General features: G+C 47.2%; 2 protein-coding genes across 3 annotated transcripts in view; both read left to right on the top strand.

Annotated features, from left to right (window-relative positions):
* The window catches only part of LOC123078186 (chaperone protein dnaJ 72), an 8,224-nt gene extending 7,071 nt beyond the window's left edge, over nucleotides 1-1,153 (top strand). For both annotated transcript variants that reach the window (XM_044500596.1, XM_044500597.1), the window contains one exon: nucleotides 976-1,153. In XM_044500596.1, the coding sequence (XP_044356531.1) occupies nucleotides 976-1,038 (63 nt within the window). In that variant the 3' untranslated portion in view covers nucleotides 1,039-1,153. The remainder of the gene's footprint in view (nucleotides 1-975) is intronic.
* A 2,812-nt stretch (nucleotides 1,154-3,965) lies between these two features.
* LOC123078187 (uncharacterized) lies at nucleotides 3,966-10,547 on the top strand. Its single transcript, XM_044500598.1, has 5 exons — nucleotides 3,966-4,342; nucleotides 4,841-5,045; nucleotides 5,924-5,969; nucleotides 6,062-6,151; nucleotides 8,719-10,547. Exons 2-5 carry the CDS (start codon nucleotides 4,945-4,947, stop codon nucleotides 9,010-9,012), a joined length of 531 nt encoding a protein of 176 aa, XP_044356533.1. The 5' UTR covers nucleotides 3,966-4,342; nucleotides 4,841-4,944; the 3' UTR covers nucleotides 9,013-10,547.
* The last annotated feature ends 8,964 nt before the right edge of the window (nucleotides 10,548-19,511 follow it).

Below are 19,511 nucleotides of genomic sequence, written 5' to 3' on the forward strand. Positions count from 1 at the left end.
AGCGGGCTCGAGTGGGAGGAAGAGGCTCGGTGCCTGGTTCCTTGAGGAGTGCAGGCACCTCGGATGGCGCCGGCAGCTGTTCGGGGCGCCGGCGGCTGCACACAGCCTCCTCCAATGAGGGTTACTACGGGAGGGGAGGGGAGACTGAGAAGGGCCTGACCTAAAACACCTAGTTTTGGGGTAAAGGAGGGAATGGTCCAAATTTTGGAGCCCAAATTTATCTCTCCCTCTATTCAGTTAATCGGCCCAGTGGAATAAATCGGCCTGACAGCCGATTAATCCACTGGACCAGTTAACGCGATGGATAAGGTGTTATCGCATCCTTGACCTACGGATTCAGGATTAACTGGCCGATTACCCTAAATATCGGCCGATATTTTTAACAGTGTGTAGAAATGATTATTCTTGTTTACTTGAGGAATTTGCGTTCACTAAATCATAAGTATATTGAGTTTAAATGTTCTACACATATATGTACACCAAATCTTATTGGCATGCTTAGCAGTAGCAGCTATAATGAGCTCACACACTTTCTTTTCTTGCTTATAAGTATAAGATAGTAAAAATGTGTCTTATTTTGACTCTGATTACAACTTTCCCGTCATAGTACTTTATATCTCTTACACCTTTTTTCTTGTACGTCAGGGTAGTATATCCTAGATCTAGAGGTTGCAAGGCCTAGCTACTCCAGCACATCAGTTTTGTTAGGTGTGTAATTTCGTGTGTAAAGGTGATAAGAAACCCATCGGGCAGCTTAGTTAACATGTGTTCTTAGTTATGCTGGGTAGGGTGAGTGAGAAACAAAGAGGAGGATTATTATAATTATATAAATATTGTGTCAGGCATCATCAGCATATGACTAGTACTTAATCTTATTCTTGCTATTACTACTTACTAGTACTAGTGTTGTAGAAAAAAACGATTACTACTTACTACTAGTGACATGAAGTCGTGTTTTGTCTATCTGCTGTGCAGAAATCATTTGAAGAAGCAATGGAGTCGATTGAGAAGGTAAAAGGGGGAAAGGGGAATAGGTAGAGAAGTAGGTAAGTTCCATCAAATTGTGGTACACTGGTACATAGACAAACGAGTGTGCATGTTGTTGTTCAGATACTTCTGTACAGTCGGAATAATATTTGTGACAAAGTGACAACTGATTACCTGATCAGCGTAGCTGTGGATGATTGTGATGTGCATCTATGCCTAAGGTTCTTCCAGTGCAAAGATTCAAACAAGTTGTCTTTTAACCTCCTCTAATCATGTTTTGTTTCCTCAGAATCTGCAAGTAATTGCATTGTGTAGTGTAATGGTACAGACCGAATTTGGACCGCCGATCGTCTGGAGAAGCGTGGTTGGGTCAATTGTGGTCTTTGTCCACTATGCAACAGAGAGCAAGAAACGGGGCCACACCTCTTCTTCAAGTGTCGTTACACTCTTAGGCTTTGGAGATCTATCATTGAGAAGCTTGGGCTACATCACGTCAACATTCCCGATTGGCATCTTGATGAATCCGTCAAGGAGTGGTGGGTCAAGCGTACCGATGACCGAAACCCGAATTGGCATGCCATGTCCTCTCTCGTCATGCTCACCTCTTGGACCATTTGGAACGAGCGAAATGCTAGGGTATTTCGGCAAAAATCTGCGCCACCGCCTATTCTCCTCCAAACCATCATTGGTGAGGCAAAGTTATGGGTTACTGCCGGCGCCAAGAAGCTAGGGACTATCATTGTGTGTGAGTAATTGTCATGTCGCTTGTATGGGGTGTCCTGTAAAAATCTAAACTCTATTCTCTCCTTATTTAATAGATGAGGCAAATCTTATGCCTCCGTTTCAAAAAAAAAATGGTACAGACAGAATGGTGGGTAGGAAGGTTGGCCTGGGCTTCGGGTAGCCTGTATTGTTGAGAGCTTGTGTCATGTCAGAGTGAAATTCATGTGCCTGCAAGGTTGTCCAAACTATGTCGTTGACAAAGAAAGAAAGAAGTAGCAGTTGGGCAGCTGCTGTCTGTTTGTCAACAAAATCATGCACGCAGACGCAAGCTCAGTGTGCCGTCACTTGACTCTGTCTCCACTAGGCGAGTCCACGAGTTCGTTTTACACAAACTTCATAAAATCTGTGATGGTCCGGCATCGCCACTCCTGCGGGTGTGCGCTGTCATGAGAGTGGTGTGTCCCTTCTGTCAAAAAAAAAAGAAAGAAAAGAGAGTGGTGTGTCCCTGTCTGCCTGGTAAGAAAAGCCACACTACAAATAGCATTAACACGTCATCCTAGGGCTGTAAAACCGCCATAGAACCATGCAGCTATTTGTTCTAAGAGTTAATTACACTTTTGATATATAAACTTGCACTAGATGTACATATTCATACACAAACATAAAAAAATGACATAAATCGGTTCTACAACTTGTATTCTGGGTACTTTCCGTCATCTGCTGTTAACTCTCCGTTAAACTCTGAATACCAGCTGACTTTTCACTCCATACCTGCATCTGCATGTGGGTCCGTCAATGCCTTAGACAGAAATAGAAGCATAGCAAATAACAACCAGCAGGAGTCGCCCACCCTTCACGTCGCAGCGCACGATGGCAACGCTCCAAATCTCTGCTCATCTACGTTGCGTGCGTTGCTCCATCCATGACCATCCCTCTGTCAAAAACGGTACGGAGTAGCTGAAAGGCAGAGCACGTTTAGGACCATAACACCAGCACAAGATTTTGTAAATTGTAATGCAGTACCACTACGGACGGATTAGACCACAAGTGATTAACATCATCATTGACCGCCACTAATCCACTTTACAAAACTCCTACGAAGCTACGATCTCAACAAAAAGGGTCTCCCACGACAGCATCTAGGCTACTCCCTCCATGATCGAGCTAAACCATCGACCACTACCGACCATCTGATCCTCACATCGGGATCAGGAGGTCCGACAAGACACTAAAAGCGCTAGCATAAGAAAAGGAAAAAGACTAATCCTTGAGAACATCAGATCATCCCCCAGCTCTCCAACGTCGGGAAGGAGGACACGGCGGGCGGCCCGCTCACCATGGCCTCCAGCTCCTGCATCAGCCGCAGCGACGACTCGTCCGCCATCGCGGGCATTGCTGTCGCCGCCGCCGCTCCGCCCGACGTCTTGTCCTCCCAACGCTGCTGCGGCAGCGAGGGCGCCTGGTCCTGGTCCAGCAAGAAGCAGGCGGACGTGTCCAGCGTCGGGAGCACGAAAGCGAGCGGGTCCGGCCTGGGCGGCGCTGGCACGACGGAGGCTCTCTCCGCGCCGGGAAGGGCGTAGCCGGTGATCTCCTGCACCATGCGACGGAAGTTGGCCGGGTCGGCGGTGATGTACGTGGTCTGCGGGCGGCGGGACACCCGGGGCTTCCGCTTGGAGACGCGGCCCGTGCAGTGCCGCGCCGCCGCCGCCGCCGCCGAGCCTGGCCTGCGGCTTACGGCGGGCAGCGCGGGCGCGTCGTACGGGGCGCAGGACAGCTCGGACGCGGAGGAGGTGGTGGTGGTGGAGGAGGAAGGGGTCGGGGACGACGGCGAAGCGGAGGCGGAGGCGGAGGCGCGAGCGAGCGCGGTGGCGAGCGCGTCGTTCTCGAAGGCGGCGGCGGCGGGGGAGAACCAGGTGGCGTATGGCCAGGGAGCCGGGGCGGGCGCGGGGAGGTGGGACCAGATGGTGTCGAGGCTGGCGCAGCTGTTGGCCATGGGAGGGAGAGGGAGTAGCTTTGCTTCCTGGATTGGGTTTGAAGGTGACTGATGCCGAGTGAGAGCGCGGCGGGGGATTTATAGAGTGAGCGAGCGGCATACCCATACAGGATGGCGCTGGCCGCGGAATGGTGGACGTACCCAGAACCAGCGGAGTAGGAGTATACTCTATTTCTCTTCCTAAAATCTAAAAAGTGCTTACGCACTATTTAAGCGTCTCGAGCGGCCGGCTCCTGACCGTCCGATCACGTCCTGGCCACACGTGCTACGCGACAGCCAACTCACGTCGTAAAGAAAATGCTCGGTTCATCTCTATCTACTTTTGTCGTTTTCCACTACCGCACCCCACGACCTTCCTCATCCACTAACCACCGCCGCCGCCGCCGGTGTGCCGCCCGTGCACCTCGCCTCCTCCCTCGCGTCGCCTCCGAACCGCGCCAGCTCGCCGTCGCCGACCTCCCGCCGCGGATCCCCGTCGCCACCCCAGCACGCCTCGCGTCTTCCAGCCAGCATGCGCCGCCATGAGCAGCAGCCCCCAACCTCCGGGCCCCGCCGCCGGGGATCTCGCAGATCAGCCGTGCTAGCATCCCCACGAAGAAGCCCATCGCACCGGCCCAGTTGTCCGTCATGGATGCAACCGTGAGCACGCCTCTCTCACCAAACTCTCGTTCTATGCCGAGCTTCAGCAGTTCGCATCTATAAATAGGATTGATCTGTTTGTGGTGCCGTCCGAGTGGCCGACCGTCCAGCCGGCCGGCCGGCTTGCAATTGTCACCAGCAAGCTAGTTCAAGTGTTGAGTGGACCTAAACAGCAAACAAAACTCATCGATCACATGACAACTTCTAAGACCCCAAGGCTACATCTCATTGAAGTTTGGAAGAAGATCAATTGTTTTCTGACTTATCTATCTTGCCTCGTGCATCACCAGCTGAACATGTGATCTTATTCCTGCTACTAACTAGTACTACTGCATTTTTTGACTGTCGAATGTGTGTGTGTGCAGACTATATGTCACTGTCAGAACCTTATTGAACTTGTTTGGAATTACAGGACACCCTCACTTGTTTGTGTCGTAGATGCATCATTTTTTCCCGGGAGTAGGCAATTCATTTTACAGATGTGGTATTCTTATGCAGAACTTTCCCCAGGAGTAGCCAAGGTTTCGGGAGGATGATGGACGCCGTGAGATCCTCTGTTTCAGGAGGATGATGGACGCCGCGAGATCCTCTGTTTCAGGAGGATGATGGATGCCGGCGAGATCGTCCATTTCGCCTCCCCGTCCTACGACCAGATGAATTGCGGCGTCCAGATGTCAGCCAAGAAGGCGGCGTCATTGTTACAGTTTGTGTTCTTCTGACCAAACGCATTGGCGAGTTGTTCTCCATTAATCTCATGATGCATTGCAAACTCATGATTGTAATTGATATCATTTCGTGCAAAATTTATGTTAAACTTTTTGTGCAACTCTTGATGCGTTAGAGACATACTTTTTTTCCTTGATGGTGTTTGTACATCCATGTTTTTTCTATGTAGACGATGTTTATCCAGTTGTCGAAGTTGCACACACACGGCAGCATAGTTAGGGGCCTTAGGGTTAGTTGTGTAGAAGTTTTCACAGATTTTGTGTGAATGTTTTTTAGCCATTTGTGCAACCGGGGCAGCTTCCCTTGTGCAACCTGTTATATTGAACTCGCCAACTTCATGTTAAAAATAGCCAACCTAACTTTTTGTTTTTGATGGATTTTTTTTGTTTTGGGGTGGCAGTTTTTTTTGTACAACTAGGCAGCAAATCATATGCAACATTTATTTTAATTCAACCATGGTAGTCTTTCTGAGGCTGCTATTTTTTTAGTTGCACAATGTGGATGCAAACGATGTGGATCACACGGTGATACAAAGGCATTTTCTAGCCAATTTTTTTTTTGCAACTAGGCATGTCCCGTTATCCAAGTTGTTTTGATTGGCTTGCCAACCGGGTGGCAATTTTTTCGCTCACTCAGGTAGGAATTCATGTGCAACTTTCTTAATTCTTGTGCAACTTGTTATCTTGAGTTGCCAACTTCACATTAAGAGTAGCCATTTTTTCTGCCCATGTGCAACTTGTTAATTTAAGTTGCCAACTTCATATGCAAATGTAGCATTTTTACACCCCCATTTTGTCTCCCCCTGTGCAATTTTGTTAATTTTGACTAATATGTTTGTTCTTTTCTGTTTTGCAGAGACAAAATGGTTGGTGAAGGAGATATGCCTGGTAGTGAAACAGAGGTTCATATTTTCTTTATCTTTTATCCTATGACTATTTATTTATGCTCTTTCTTTTACCATCTCAGTAGTTCAATCTTTTTTGTTCATTGTAGGGTTCTCCAAATAGGACCTCTCGGCGGGACTCAAAACGGGCTGCTAAGCGGAATGAGCTGGCATCTTCAGGCTTTTCTAGTTGCACAAGAGTACGTGATTAGTTGGCATCCTCAGCATTTCTAGTTGCACAATACCATCCGACTAGTTGACATCCTCAGTCCTTTTGTAGCTGCGTTGACACCCTCAGCATTTTCTTCTAGAAGCCTGGAACCTGAATGTGCACTTTTTTTGATTGGTCATGCAAGTGCCGAATATTTCTTTTCCCAAGAGTATCTAATCAATTGGCATCCTCAAGATTTATAGTTGCACAAGAGTATTCAATTAGTTGGCATCCTCAGCCTTTCTACTTGCACAAATAGGCCTTTCTAGTTGCACAAGAGTAACTATTTTTTAGTCCCATCTTCAAATTTTTGAGAGTTTCCCAAGAGTATCTAATGACTTGGCACCCTCAGCCTTTCTAGTTGCACAGGAGTATTTAATTAGTTGGCATCCTGAGCATTTTCTAGTTACACAATAGCATCTAACTAATTGACATCCTCAGCCTTTCTAGTTGCACAAGAGTAACTATTTTAGTTGGCATCCTCTGCATTTTGTAGTTGCACAACTAACATAATATCAAGTTGGCATCGTCAACCTTTTTTATCCAGTTTTTCTGAAGAACAACAAATATTTTGTATGAAGTGTTAACTAATCACCTTTGGCACATTTTGTTTGCAAAACCTCAGATGATCACGTTGGAATGTGATTACCTTTGGCACCTTTTTCTGATGACAGTAAATAGAATTTCATCTTCTTTTCTGTTTCACTTTTAGTATATAGAACATCCTATAAAACATATTCCCCCTATTGCAATTCGTGTGAGACAAGACTATTTGTACGCTCATTTTTAATATTGTTATTGTGCTTTTTCTAGTCTGATTTCTTTGTTGCACACATTTACAGCAAAAGTTGGCTTCGGATACAAGTTTAGCTTCACAATTATATGTTTATATTTGCACAGACAACAAATTCAGTATTTCTTAGTTCCTAAAATCTTAAAAGTGCACGCACACTATTTGGCAAGAGCGAGCGGCCAGCTCCTAGCCGCACGATCTCCTGGTGTCGTCGCGAGTCCCACCTGGAGGTGCTACTTGGTCGGGGAGACACTCGCTACGCGACACACGCTTATCCTCTCGGCCTTTTTTTCTAGACCGATTCCCTCCGTGGCGGTGCCCCTGCTTCTCCCCTTCCAATCCATGGTGCCGCCTTGCTCCTCTCGTTCCCTTCCTTCCGATGGCGCCGCCCTGCTCTTCCCCGTCCTCCCCATGGCGCCACCCTTCTCTTTCCCTTCCTTCCATGGCGACGCCCTGCTCCTCCACTTCCTCTCCATAGTCGATGATGCTGCTGCAGATGGCGGGGCCAAGGACGACAGAGCAACTGCCGTAGAGGGCGGCTTCTGCGGCACGGCCAACTGCCTAGTAGTTGATGTGCACGCCAACTTCCTAGTAGTTGATGTGCAACTTTCCCCCTCCCCGTGTTTGTGTTTCATTGTTTGCTGCATCGGCCAACTGTCTAGCAGTGGATGTGCAACTTCAGATACTGCCACGGCCAACTATTTTACGAGTGATGTGCACCTTTCCCTCATACCCCGTGGATGTGTAATTTCCCTACTAGCACCCGGTCCAAACCACCCCTCTAGTACAATGTGCAACTTAATTTAGCGCCCTGTTTATATGGAACTTTTCACTACCCTCATGAATATATGACTTTTCACTACCCCTCGTGAATGTGGAATTTTCACGATCCAACTGTCCCTGCCTGTGAGATGTGCAACTTCATATGTTGCTCCGGCCAACTGCCTAGCAGACTTTGTGCAACTCCGTTTGTTGCCCCCGCCAACTGAAACTGCATATCCACAAGTAGGGAGGGGAAGGAGTTGCACATCGAGTAATAGGCAGTTGGCTCTAACAACAGACTAAGTTGCACATATCGCTGATAGGAGAGATGGAGCAGGGTGTGTCAACTAAAAAAAACTACACATCCACGAGTAGGGACAATGGTTGCACATCGACTACTAGATAATTGTTTGGAGGAGTAGACTAGTTGCACATCAAGTTGTCATGGTTGCTAGGTGGCAACCTCATATGAAGTTAGATCATGCAGCTCCAAAAACTGGTTTCGAAAAAAGTTGCACTATGTAGTACTAAAGTTGCACAATGCAGTACTGAAGTTGCACCATATAGCATCAAAGTTGGCATCAAAAAAAATTCATCGAAACATATCCATGCGAGATCTAGTTTTAAAGATCTCGCCGCGAAGAATCCAACGGAGAAGACGGATCTAAATTTTGATGCGCGGTTTGGAAGATATGGCTTTTTCAAAATTTGAAAACCGAAACAAATGCACGTGTGATATGTTTTTCTCAACTGATGTGACCGATGTGAATGCATTAAATGTCAAAAGAGACATGCACTAGCGGACAAAAATTACACACATGCATGTCGCAATCCCTAAATAGTGCGCTAATAAGAATCCAAGTTACAAAATTAGGGGATAAAAAAAATTCTATTTTAGGCCGGCCGCTCGCGCAGGCCAGCGAGCAGCCGGCCGCTACGTAGACTCGTCCATTTCTCTTTTTACTTATATATATAAATAATTAATCTTTTCTTTTGAAAAGTTAAATGATTTTGGTAGGGTTCACGATGACGGTGAGGAGCTGAGGACAGAAGGGGCATTGGACATGGGGGGTGGAGAAACCGCGTTGCGGCGTGCGCCGCGCAACGAGCGCGGTGGGCACGGCGGTGTGTGTGTGCTGCTGGCCGCTGCCGGTGCCACACCCGTCCTGCCGGCTAATCGTCTCATCACGCCACGTCGCCTCTTTTCCTTCTATATAATCTCTCTTCTCTTGGAGTCGCTGCTGCTTCTCGAGAAAGCCATCTCTTTTTTTTCCGGTTTCTTTCTCCTTCCATGAGGACACTGACCGTGGCCCTGTGGCAGTCATTCTTCTTGCTTCCCAAGCTAGCCAGGTGGCCCTGTGGCAGTCATTCTTCTTGCTGCCCAAGCTAGCCAGGGCTGCCTTGTGAATCCAGGCGTGTGCGTCAAGCCGAGGTAAGGAGCTGCAAATATTTATGTATGTAATAATTTCACCAGATCCTAACTGCTCGATCCGTAGTTTAATCAGCCAGCAGTTTCCTGCAACGATGACGAGTAAACTAATCACGGTGCTCGGCATCAGCTTGTTTTGTGCATAGGGTAGGCCGTACGGAATAACCAACAGAATGTACTTACTCCAGTAAGCATGGTTAGCAAGTGGAGCATTGTTATGCGGCGCTGTGTGAACAGCATTCAGTTGATAACGTTGGATACTGACTCGGCACGACGGCGACACTGTCCTGTCCTGCCTGGCACACATGGACGCTCCTGTCGTCTTGCTCTCATCGTTGCTTCAACACAAAGAAAAGGAAGAAAGAAAAGAGTCGTCGCCTCGTAGACGGGGAGTCAAAACGCGTTGTCAGACGTTGCTACGCCTTTGGCCTATCTGGCCGTATATGTACGTATGTATGTATGGAATGGAGGTGGATCGGCTTTCAGCAGAGGTGAGCTGGCCCAAAGGATTCCATATTCCATTCCCTTTATCCGCAACCAGTCATCAGTCAATCACATCAGTTGACTTGGTCAGTGGCCGGCCAAGAATCAATTATTGCAGCATCGCTGGGAGTTGCTACTACCCCTACTTGCATCGCGAATTTTGTTACGAAACTGCTCCACACACGGTAATTATGGACCCATCCTTGCACGATAAATCAATCCAGCGGCTGTCAACTCTTTAGTCCTATATATGCATGTATGGTTCCATCTTAAACATAGCAGCGTTGTCATCAGAAAGCACTCGCGTCAGTGGACTGGCTGACATCTTCATCTCAAATAAACATCTACGAGGTAATAGCACCGCGGGTCTTTAAAATTGTCCTCCATTATTTCGTCCTAGAACTTGTCATGGAGGTGCAAGTTTGGTTCATTCACAGCTCGCCAAGTGGAGCCAGGTCGGTTGGGCCGGTCATCGCCGCGCATTTTGCAATTTGCCCACTGCCTATAGCCCTTATCAACTCGCACTACACCTTGTTGGCGTCGAAGGAAATATCAACTGAATTGATTTTGTCCCCCCTCCCTCCCCAATCATTCGTGTTGTTCCCGTCCACTTGTCCTCCTATCTTCTCTGATTTTGGTGTAAGTGCATCTAGTGCCCCTTAGTGATTTTGGTGTATTGAAGACTTATAGGTTAAGAGACTAATATGTTTGTGAGTTTACACGGGTTCTATAAGTCTATTAGGAGTTTGATATTTACGATTAAAGTTGACCCCTAAAAAATGAATGTTTTGAGTTGAAGATGAAAGTGTGTTATATCGACTAGAGGGGAGAGGGGGTGAATAGACGATTTTTACAAATTCGTCACTGAGGAAATTCAAGGTGAGGAATTTCCTAAGTCACGAACAACTAGTAGCGGAATAAGTACTCAGATGCAAGCGTAACAGAGTAGTAACATAGTCATCATGATGAAATGAAACCAAGCACAGAGTACAAGAAGCGTATAAACAGGATAAGCAGGTTGAAGACAAAGTGACTGAAGAATTAGGATTGAGAAAATTGAGAAAGTCTTCAGTCAAAGTCTTCAGACAGTAACGATCAAGTTCATTAACACAAGAATGAGGAAATGAAAAGGTTGATGAAATAGAACCAGTAGCTTGGTGAAGACAATGATTTGGTATACCAGTTCCAACTGCTGTGACAGTTGTACGTCTGGTTGGAGCGGCTAGGTATTTAAACCTGAGGACACACAGTCCTCACCTTATTCTTCTTAAGCTAAGATTACACGGACCTCGCCTAATCACTCGTGGTAAGTCCTCAGGTGACTTCCAAACCTTCACAGACTCGGTCACTCAGTGATCCATAATTTCCTCTTGGATGCTCTAGACCATGACGCCTAACCATCTGCAGGATGCATAGTCCTCAAAGGTAACAAGCGTCGTTCCACACAGGAACGATCTCTTCAGTGATGCTCAATCACTTTGGGTTTGTAGGTGTTTGGGTTTGGGTTTTCCTCACTTGATGATTTTCGCTCAAAGTCCTCGGAGGATGGCATGCTCTCAATGACAAGTGTCAGTTTTTCTCGGAACAGCCCGACATGATAAGACATAAATGCCCTTCAATGATATGACCGTTAGGTGGGTAGATATTTTGGCACAGCTGGCGCATAGCACAGCAACAGTCGAATATTTAAGCTATCAAATTCCTCAGGGCTATCATGTTCCTCACTTGTAGGCAATCCGTGCTGGCAAATTCTTAACTCCTTAGTCAGAACAAATTCTCAGAGACCAGAAGATCTTCGTCTCTGTCACTGAAGAAATTGACTAAACTGTATGAGTTTCCAATGGCTTCACTCGAAAGGATTGGGTAGGTGTAGGATTTTGAGATGAGCATCACTTGAAAACGTTTCCTTAGTTTTACCTCGACCCTCTTTAACAGTACGGTGTTTCCTATGACTCAAGAAAGAGAAAATGAAACTACGAAAACAAAAGTCTTCACGCTTCATATTCCTCGCATGAATATCAAGTCTTCATGCTCGCACCAATTTCCTCACTTTCAAAGTCTTCAAGAAAAACCAAAGTCTTCAGCTGAAGACATTCATTTTTAGGGGTCGACTTTCATCGTAAATATCAAACTTCTCATAGACTTATAGACTTGTGTACACAAACTCATTAGTCCCTTAACCTATAAGTCTTCAATACACCAAAATCACTAAGGGGCACTAGATGCACTTATAATCTTCCCCTTTTTAGTGATTGATGACAATATAGGTTAAGTTTTCAACGGGGATAAACATATGAAGTGTAAACACTGATATTGAGGAAATTGATTGCAAGCTATAGAAGAACTCCCCCTGAAGATGTGCATATCTGAGGAATTTGCCTTGAAAAGCAAATGCACATTGTAGAGTGGAATCATGGAGATCTCCCCCTATATCTTGTAATTCATACACGCATTTAACATATGATATGAGGAAATGAAATGCATGATGAAATATGGTGTCTGATGAAATTCAACATGCGTGCATTAATGTACTTGAAGAAAATAGCATGCATAAAACATAGCAAAAGTATCAGACCACCATAGGACTTAAGTTTACAACTCGATCAACAAACACTTCAGAAGAGCGAGAGTTGTAACTTAACAAAAAAGCCCATATAAGAGACCCGCTTGAAGACTAACTCAAATTCCCCCCCTTTGTCATCGAGTAACCAAAAGGAACGAAAAATGAGGACTAACGCCCCTAAAGAATATCATCACGAAGTCGATGGAGGAGCACCAGCATTGGCGGGGTCGTCCGTTCGACTAGGGCCTGCCGTGGTGTCGTTCAAATCTTCAGCTTCATCCGTCTCGCGCGATGAGGAATATGAGCTGGCGACCAAGTGGGGAACTTTGACCTTCTTGAATTTCTTCGAAGGTGGTTGTGCCCAGTCAACGTCTTGTTGGAAATCCATCTCCTTGAGTTCTTCAGCACTGTAGAGGTTAGATAGAATAGCCCAGATGCGGTCAAAGACTTCATGGAAGTAGTAGTGGTTCTTCTTCACAATATTTTGAGTAACTGTCAAGTTCTGAAGAATTGCACCAAACTGACGCTTGACCCACTTGTGATTTCTATCAACTTTCTAATGTAGGCCGAGGAGAAGCTCATGGTCAGTCATCACACGCTGAGCAATGGCTTGAGGATATTGCTTTGAAGCTTTTGCGGCAGCGTCTTGTGTTGTAGAGTCGTCATTGGTGGAATAGGATGCAACTTTGTGAAACTGTCCATCCAATGGACGAGTGCCTTCATCAATGACAGCGGCCTTGCCCTTCTCATCAGCTGAGGAAATAGTCCTCTTGAGGACTTCGATTGGCGGCAAGTAGCTGAGATGATTTTGACAGTTAGCCTTGTAATGAATTGAAGACCTTGATCTGATGAATCTCATAATCCAGGGAGCGTAAGGCGTCAACTCAAAAGGTGACAGAGCAGCATTTGCCAAAGTCCTCATGAAGAAATCATGGTAGTTGATAGGAATACCGTGGATGATATTGAATAGCAGATTCTGCATTATGCCAACAACCTCTTCTTCATCAGAGTTGTGGCCCTTGATTGGACTGTGGGTTTTGGTCAATATGTGATAGACAGTCCTTGGCACATATAGCGATTCCTTGATGAGGAATGTGGTCCTTGGATCTTGGCAGGCTTCAAAGGCTTCATCAGCACTTGCATCAGATGATTTGAAAGTTCTAGTTCTGCATAAATGAGCCTTGCACCTTCAGTGGGAGGACTGACTGGGACGACATGAAGCAATTCAGAGGCCGATGCTTTGTAATGAGTATTTTTGGTCATCCAGTCAAGCACCCATGAATTCACATCTTCAACATTGCTAGTGATGTGCATCGTGGCATAGAACTGAAGAATGAGTTCTTCATTCCAATCGCAGATGTCAGTGCATAAGTTGAGTAGCCCAGCGTCATGAAGAACACTGAGGACTGGGGTGAAGCATGGTAGAGACTCCGTATACACATGAGGAATTTGCTCATGGTCAAAGATCTTGTCCTTATCAAAAAGCAGTGAGGAATAGAAATTCATTTGACTGGCAGTCCAGAAGCGCTTGCGATGAAGTCGAGCAAAGTTATATGGATTGTAGTCAGAGAAGAAATGATGCTCAGCAAAGAAATCATCAGCTTTGAATTTCTGCTTCTTGGTGTGAGGGTTCTGTGGCTTGGGATGAAGATTAACAGTTGAAGTCTTCACAGCCTCTGGACGCACAACCTCTGGAGCCACAGGCTGAGGAATTTCAGTAGCAGTTTCATCAGCAGCAGCCTTGGCCTCCATTTCTTCAGCACTAGAGGCTGGAACTTCTTCTGGAATAGACTGAAGTGAAGCTTGATGTCCTTCAGAGCCCGTATGAATTTCTTCAGTTTGGACCGGGGACTGAGGAAGTTGATGCAGAGGAGTTGTTAGAGGTGAATTGGGGTGATGACTTTCCCAATAGTCATCATTCAGAATAGGAGTTGTTGACCCAATATCCACATCCTCATCTTCTTCATCAATTTCTTCAACGCCTGCCTCTTCAGCTGTGAACTTAGGCATGGGTGATGATACTAGAGGGGTTGAAGGGATATCATCCACTTCAATGTCTTCATCCAATTGCTCTGAAGAAGCAGCAGAAGGATTTTCTTCATCACTGTCATCTGGATGACATATTCCTCATCAAAGGGAACAATCTCCTTTGATGCCATGCTTGATATAGGAACATCATCAATTGGGTTTGCATAAGAGCTCGTCAAAGTCTTCACTTTCTTAGGAGCTGAAGACTCTGAGGTTGTAGATGCTTTCCTTTTCTTCACTGCTTCCCTCTCCGCAGCCTTGGTCTTCTTCGCTTCTGATGCAGAAGGAAGGTTGATACTTGTCATCTGTGATGACTTGGCACGAGGAGCAATCGAAATTGGTTCAATTTCTTTAGGCGCAACTGATGCAGTTGCCCTGACATGTTCAAATTCCTTAGGCACAGTAGCAGATGCTTCAACTGGCCTGGCTTGTTCTTCAGGCGCAACATTGGAGGTTGCCCTGGCAGTTTCTTCAGAGTCTGGAATTTCTTTAGCAGCCCTGGTACTTTCAGAATCATCAACAGTCTGATTTTCATCAGCTGTGCTTGCATGTTCTTCAGTAGGCTGAGCAGATGTCTCAGCCTGAGGAATTTCATGTTGCGATGAAGCTGCAACATTTGGAGTGAATCCCTTCGCCATTTTGACGAATCTGACTTTGGCACCTAACCAATCAGCATAGTATCTGTCAAATTCATCACTAAGGCCCTTGATTTCTGTATGCAGAGCTACAAGTTCATCAGGAGATAACTTCAGAACATTGTTCTTCAGAAAGCGCTATTTCTTGTACTAAGCTTTCTTGACTTTCCTCCCCTATTCAAATTTCCATTTTTCTTCATCAATAAAGGCCGTCAACACATGACTTTTCCCAGGAGTGAGGTTCAGATCAGGTAATGGAGTATTGGGGTCCTTGTGCCATAGGTCGATGAAGTCGAGGATCAACTTTGGATCCAACATGAGTGGCACTGTACTGCCTTTGGCTCTACCGGCCTTTTGCTGTCTATCTCTGATGATTTCAGCCAATTCTTCATCATCAGCTTCGTCTTCGCTTGACGGTACTTGAAAGGCAACCCGCTTCTTGTGAGGACTTGGTCTTGTGCCTTGTCCAGCAGTGGCATTTTTCTTCAACAAGGTTGGACCATTTGAAGACTAAGGTGGAGCAGAGGAACTTGCCAAAGCTCCTGAAGCAATAGAGATTCCTTTGGTCCTTTGGCAAGAGGCAAGATGCGCAGGTGCAGAGGACTTTGCAGCAGTTGCTGAGGATTTTGCAGAGGGAGCTGGAGCTGCTTTTGAAGAAGTAGCTTGAGGAACAGGCCGTGAGGGCTTTGAGGAGCTTGGCCCTGAGGGCATTGCAGCTGAAGAACTGGGCTTGACAGCTGGTTTCTTAGGCATTGCCTTCTTGGGCTTGCTAGCAGAGGTCTTAGCAGCGGTAGCAGCAGAATCTTCATTGAATTTCTTCGTTGCTTCTTTGGCCATTTTGGCCAACTTAGCTTGATGCTTGGCCCACTCCTTGGGAAAATCCTCACCTCTTCTGATGCTAGAGGGATCAGCAACTTGGCCTAGTGCCAATGGAGGTCTTGGTCATGGAGGGTGTACGGCGAATTTCTTCATGTACTTTGGAGTCACATATCTGTACTCCCTCCATTCCCTGGCCCATCTCCTCTCAATCTGCTGTATGCGCACCTTGCGCTGATTTTTGTTCTCCTTGCCATGCTTGGCTTTGTCAGGAGTGCAATATTCCTCATACATGTCATCAGGGATTTCAAAAGCCGTGTTTGCCTCAGGTCTCTTTCCTCCCTTCTGAGGTCTTTTGCCATCAGCCATTTTCTTCACTTGAGGATTTTGAACAATAGAATTTTTTGACGAGGTATACAATTTGTCTTCGAGGAATGCCGCAAATGAGTTAAGTTGATGAGAACCTAGAGATTTAGCAGCAGACATGTGTACCTGTGAACAGAATATAGGTGCGAAGAATTTGGAGAGGTCGTATGCGTTCTCAGAAGTTTTCAAAAGAATCAAGTTTGAGGAATTTCACCAGGGGTGTCTTGAGGAATTTCACTAAGCGTTCTTGACTTCGGTTCCAGAGTTGTATAGATTGAAAATCCACACAACTGAGGAATCTTGAGGAAAAATGTTGCTTAGAGAAACAAATCAAGAACAGATGCAACTGTGATGTTTAAGAGTATGGGTGTTGAAGAATAAACACCTTTTGAAGATTTTGAGGAAATCATCAGAATCAACAAGGGCAGTAAAAACAAATTTTATTTACCCTTGACGAAGAACACGACGAACTGAGAGTAGAAGTTGAGAAGCTCGTCCGTTCAGATCTTCCACACCCTAGCTTGGCGGCGGAAGACGGCTACGACGGAGGCGGAGTGAAGATATCCGCGGCCAGCGCGAGTACGACGACAACGAGGTCGAGGCAGTGAAGCTCTTCCTCACCGGTGACGATGGAAGGTAGCGGTGGCGCTAGGTCAGAGAGCTCGAGCGAGGGGAGTGAGATCGAGCGGAGTAAATGAGGTCTGAGGAGGGCGAGGGGTATTTATAGCCGAAGTGAAAAACCGCCCGTCCAAGGAAAATGGACGAATGTGCCCCTGACCCTTCTCATCCTAGCGACATGTGTCACCCACGTACTGTGAAGTGGAGATCGTGTTAGATCGTGGGCGAGTATTTTAATCTCATCGTGGGATGCAGAACGGTTTGAGCGGCAAAAGCCGAAAACTCAGATAAGAATATTTTAATGTTTCGTTCGCAAATTCTTCAGCTGACAAGGACACAGTGAAGATTTTGAACGGGTTTCAAATAGAACACACATGAATAATTTATGAATAGACTGGGTTGAGTTTAGCATAGAGGGGGACGGGTCCGATCACATTCACTTAGGCAAAAAGTCAGCTTGAAGAAATAGCAATAAGTGAATGATGTAGAGGACTGAAAACTCAAATATATATATAGTCAATGAAGAACACAGTCGAAAAGAGTGAAGACTTTGCAAAGTTGAAGAATTTGAACAACTGAGGAATTTCAAAGAAAACTGAAGAAAAAACTCGAATTGAAGATTTCCAACTTTTGTTGGTGGCGTGACCCATCGTATAAGAATGATGATTTCAGACGCCGCGTACAATTGTCGTAGGGCTCTGAGAATCAAATTCTTCGTTAATTTCTTCACACTTAGAGGGTTAGTCTTCATTGATTGAAGAAAAACGTTACTTCGTGTGTTGCACATCTAAGTCATCAATTTTGCATAAGTGTTACGATGTGCACTACAAAAAAAAGACACATCCGTGACATTTTGGGCCGAACGAAAATCTTTTCTATCATACTTATGACACTTCCATGACGATAATTGTGACAAAACCCGGTATCATCATAGATGTGGTGGGGTCCTACCTCTATGACAAAAAATCATGACAGAAAATGGGCTTTTCATCCTGGGCGGGCCGGACGCAGCTGCATGACATTCTTTGGGCCATCCATGACGGAAAAAACCGTGGTAGAAGCAAGGGCGCGGAAAATATTGGGGAGTCCCGGGTTACGGTGGGTGGCCGGGGGCCGAGCGATGCGCTTTTCTCTCATACGCACGCGCGTGTGTGCGAGAGGCGTTGGGCTCTAACTGAACCCGAGCGATTGCACTGCGGGCTACGTGTTACTGAACCCGAGCGATTGATCGATGGCTGTTAACTGAACCCGATCGAGCGATTCCTTCGCTACTGCTGCTAACTGAAGCCGATCGATGCTGCCTCTGGATGAACAGTGAGCGTTGCAGGGGGGTTGGATGAACAGTTCCCGGTGGGGGTGGATGAACAGGACCCCGTGGCGTTGCCTCTGGATGAACAGTGAGCGTTGCTAGGGGGTTTGGATGAACAGTTCGCGGTGGGGGTGGATGAACAGGACCCCGATCGTTCGAGCCGGTTGGGGCTGGATGAACAGGACCCCGTGGAGGGCAGGATGAACAGGACCACCCCATGGAGGGCAGCATGAACAGTAGACGCTGGAGGGCTGGATGAACAGTAGCCCGTGGAGGTGTGGTTGAACAGGAGTCCGTGGAGAGGGTTGGTTGAACAGTAGCCGGTGGAGTAGCGCGCGGTGGAGGCTGGATGAATAGGAGTCCGTGGATGAACAGTCGCAGGTGGAGGCTGGAGGAGGTCGACGGTGGATGATTAGTAGCCCGTGGAGGCTAGAGGGGGTCGGCGGTGGAGATAAACAGTATCCCGTGGAGTCCCGTTTTGCGGTACGCCACACCCCTCCCGATGAACAGGACCCCCGTTTCGACCGTAGCGCTCCAACACAACTCCGTTTCCTCCGTGCGGTACGCCACACCCCTCCCGATCAACAGGACCCCCGTTTCGACCGTAGGAGGTCCGTTTCCTCCGTTTTGCGGTACGCCAGACCCCTCACGATGAACAGGATCCCGTTTCGAACGTGGACGGTCGAACACAAGGCCGTTTCCTCCGTTCTGCGGTACGCCAGGCCTCGTTTCCATCAGCTGTTCCGTCCAAGCCCTCCCGGTGAACACGACGACGCATTCCGTTCTGACCCAGCCGGTTGGCTCCCCATGAACACGACGACGACGCTGTTTCTCCGTTCTGACCCAGCCATGTACACGAGCCCTGGCCGTACGTATGCGCGAGTAGGCGTTCGAGACCCTGCCCGTATGTACGGACATGGCCGTATTTTCTTTCTTGCACACTGGCCGCTGCACGTACGTGTACATGCTACGTGCGCGCCTCTACTATGACACGTGCGCGCCTCTACATCGACCAGTATGTACGTACACGTTCGCGACCAGAATGACAATGCTACGTACGCTTCGACCAGGTGGGTCCCGACTGTCAGGCACTTCCTTGCCTACGAAGATGTAGCTGGTGGGTCCCAGCAGTCAGGGGGCGAATTGTTTTTTTTCCCAGACGCACTTCCTTGCGTGCGAAGATGTAGCTGGTGGGTCCCCGCAGTCAGGGGGAAACGTTTTTTTTCGCGAAATATGGTGGCCCGTCCGGTGGGTCCCCGCTGTCAGGTGGAGGAATAATTATTTTGCACGTAATAAGGAGGCACTTCCTTGCTGCGGCCGTGGACCCAGCTGTCAGCCTCTCCACGTACAATCCACGTCCGATGGAAGCCGTCCCTTGACCATGTTGACCATGCCGCGCCGAGAGCACCAGGGCGGTGGACGACGGCGAGGCCTAGGAAGGGACGACGCGGAGCCGGGGAAGACGCGGCAGTGGATGCCCACGCGTAGAGGAGTACGAGGGTTCACTGGTTCGCTGCGGTGTGAGGCTGCCGTCGCCGCGGAATAAC

The sequence above is a fragment of the Triticum aestivum genome, chromosome 3D, assembly GCF_018294505.1.
Source record: "Triticum aestivum cultivar Chinese Spring chromosome 3D, IWGSC CS RefSeq v2.1, whole genome shotgun sequence".
Taxonomy (NCBI): domain Eukaryota; kingdom Viridiplantae; phylum Streptophyta; class Magnoliopsida; order Poales; family Poaceae; genus Triticum; species Triticum aestivum.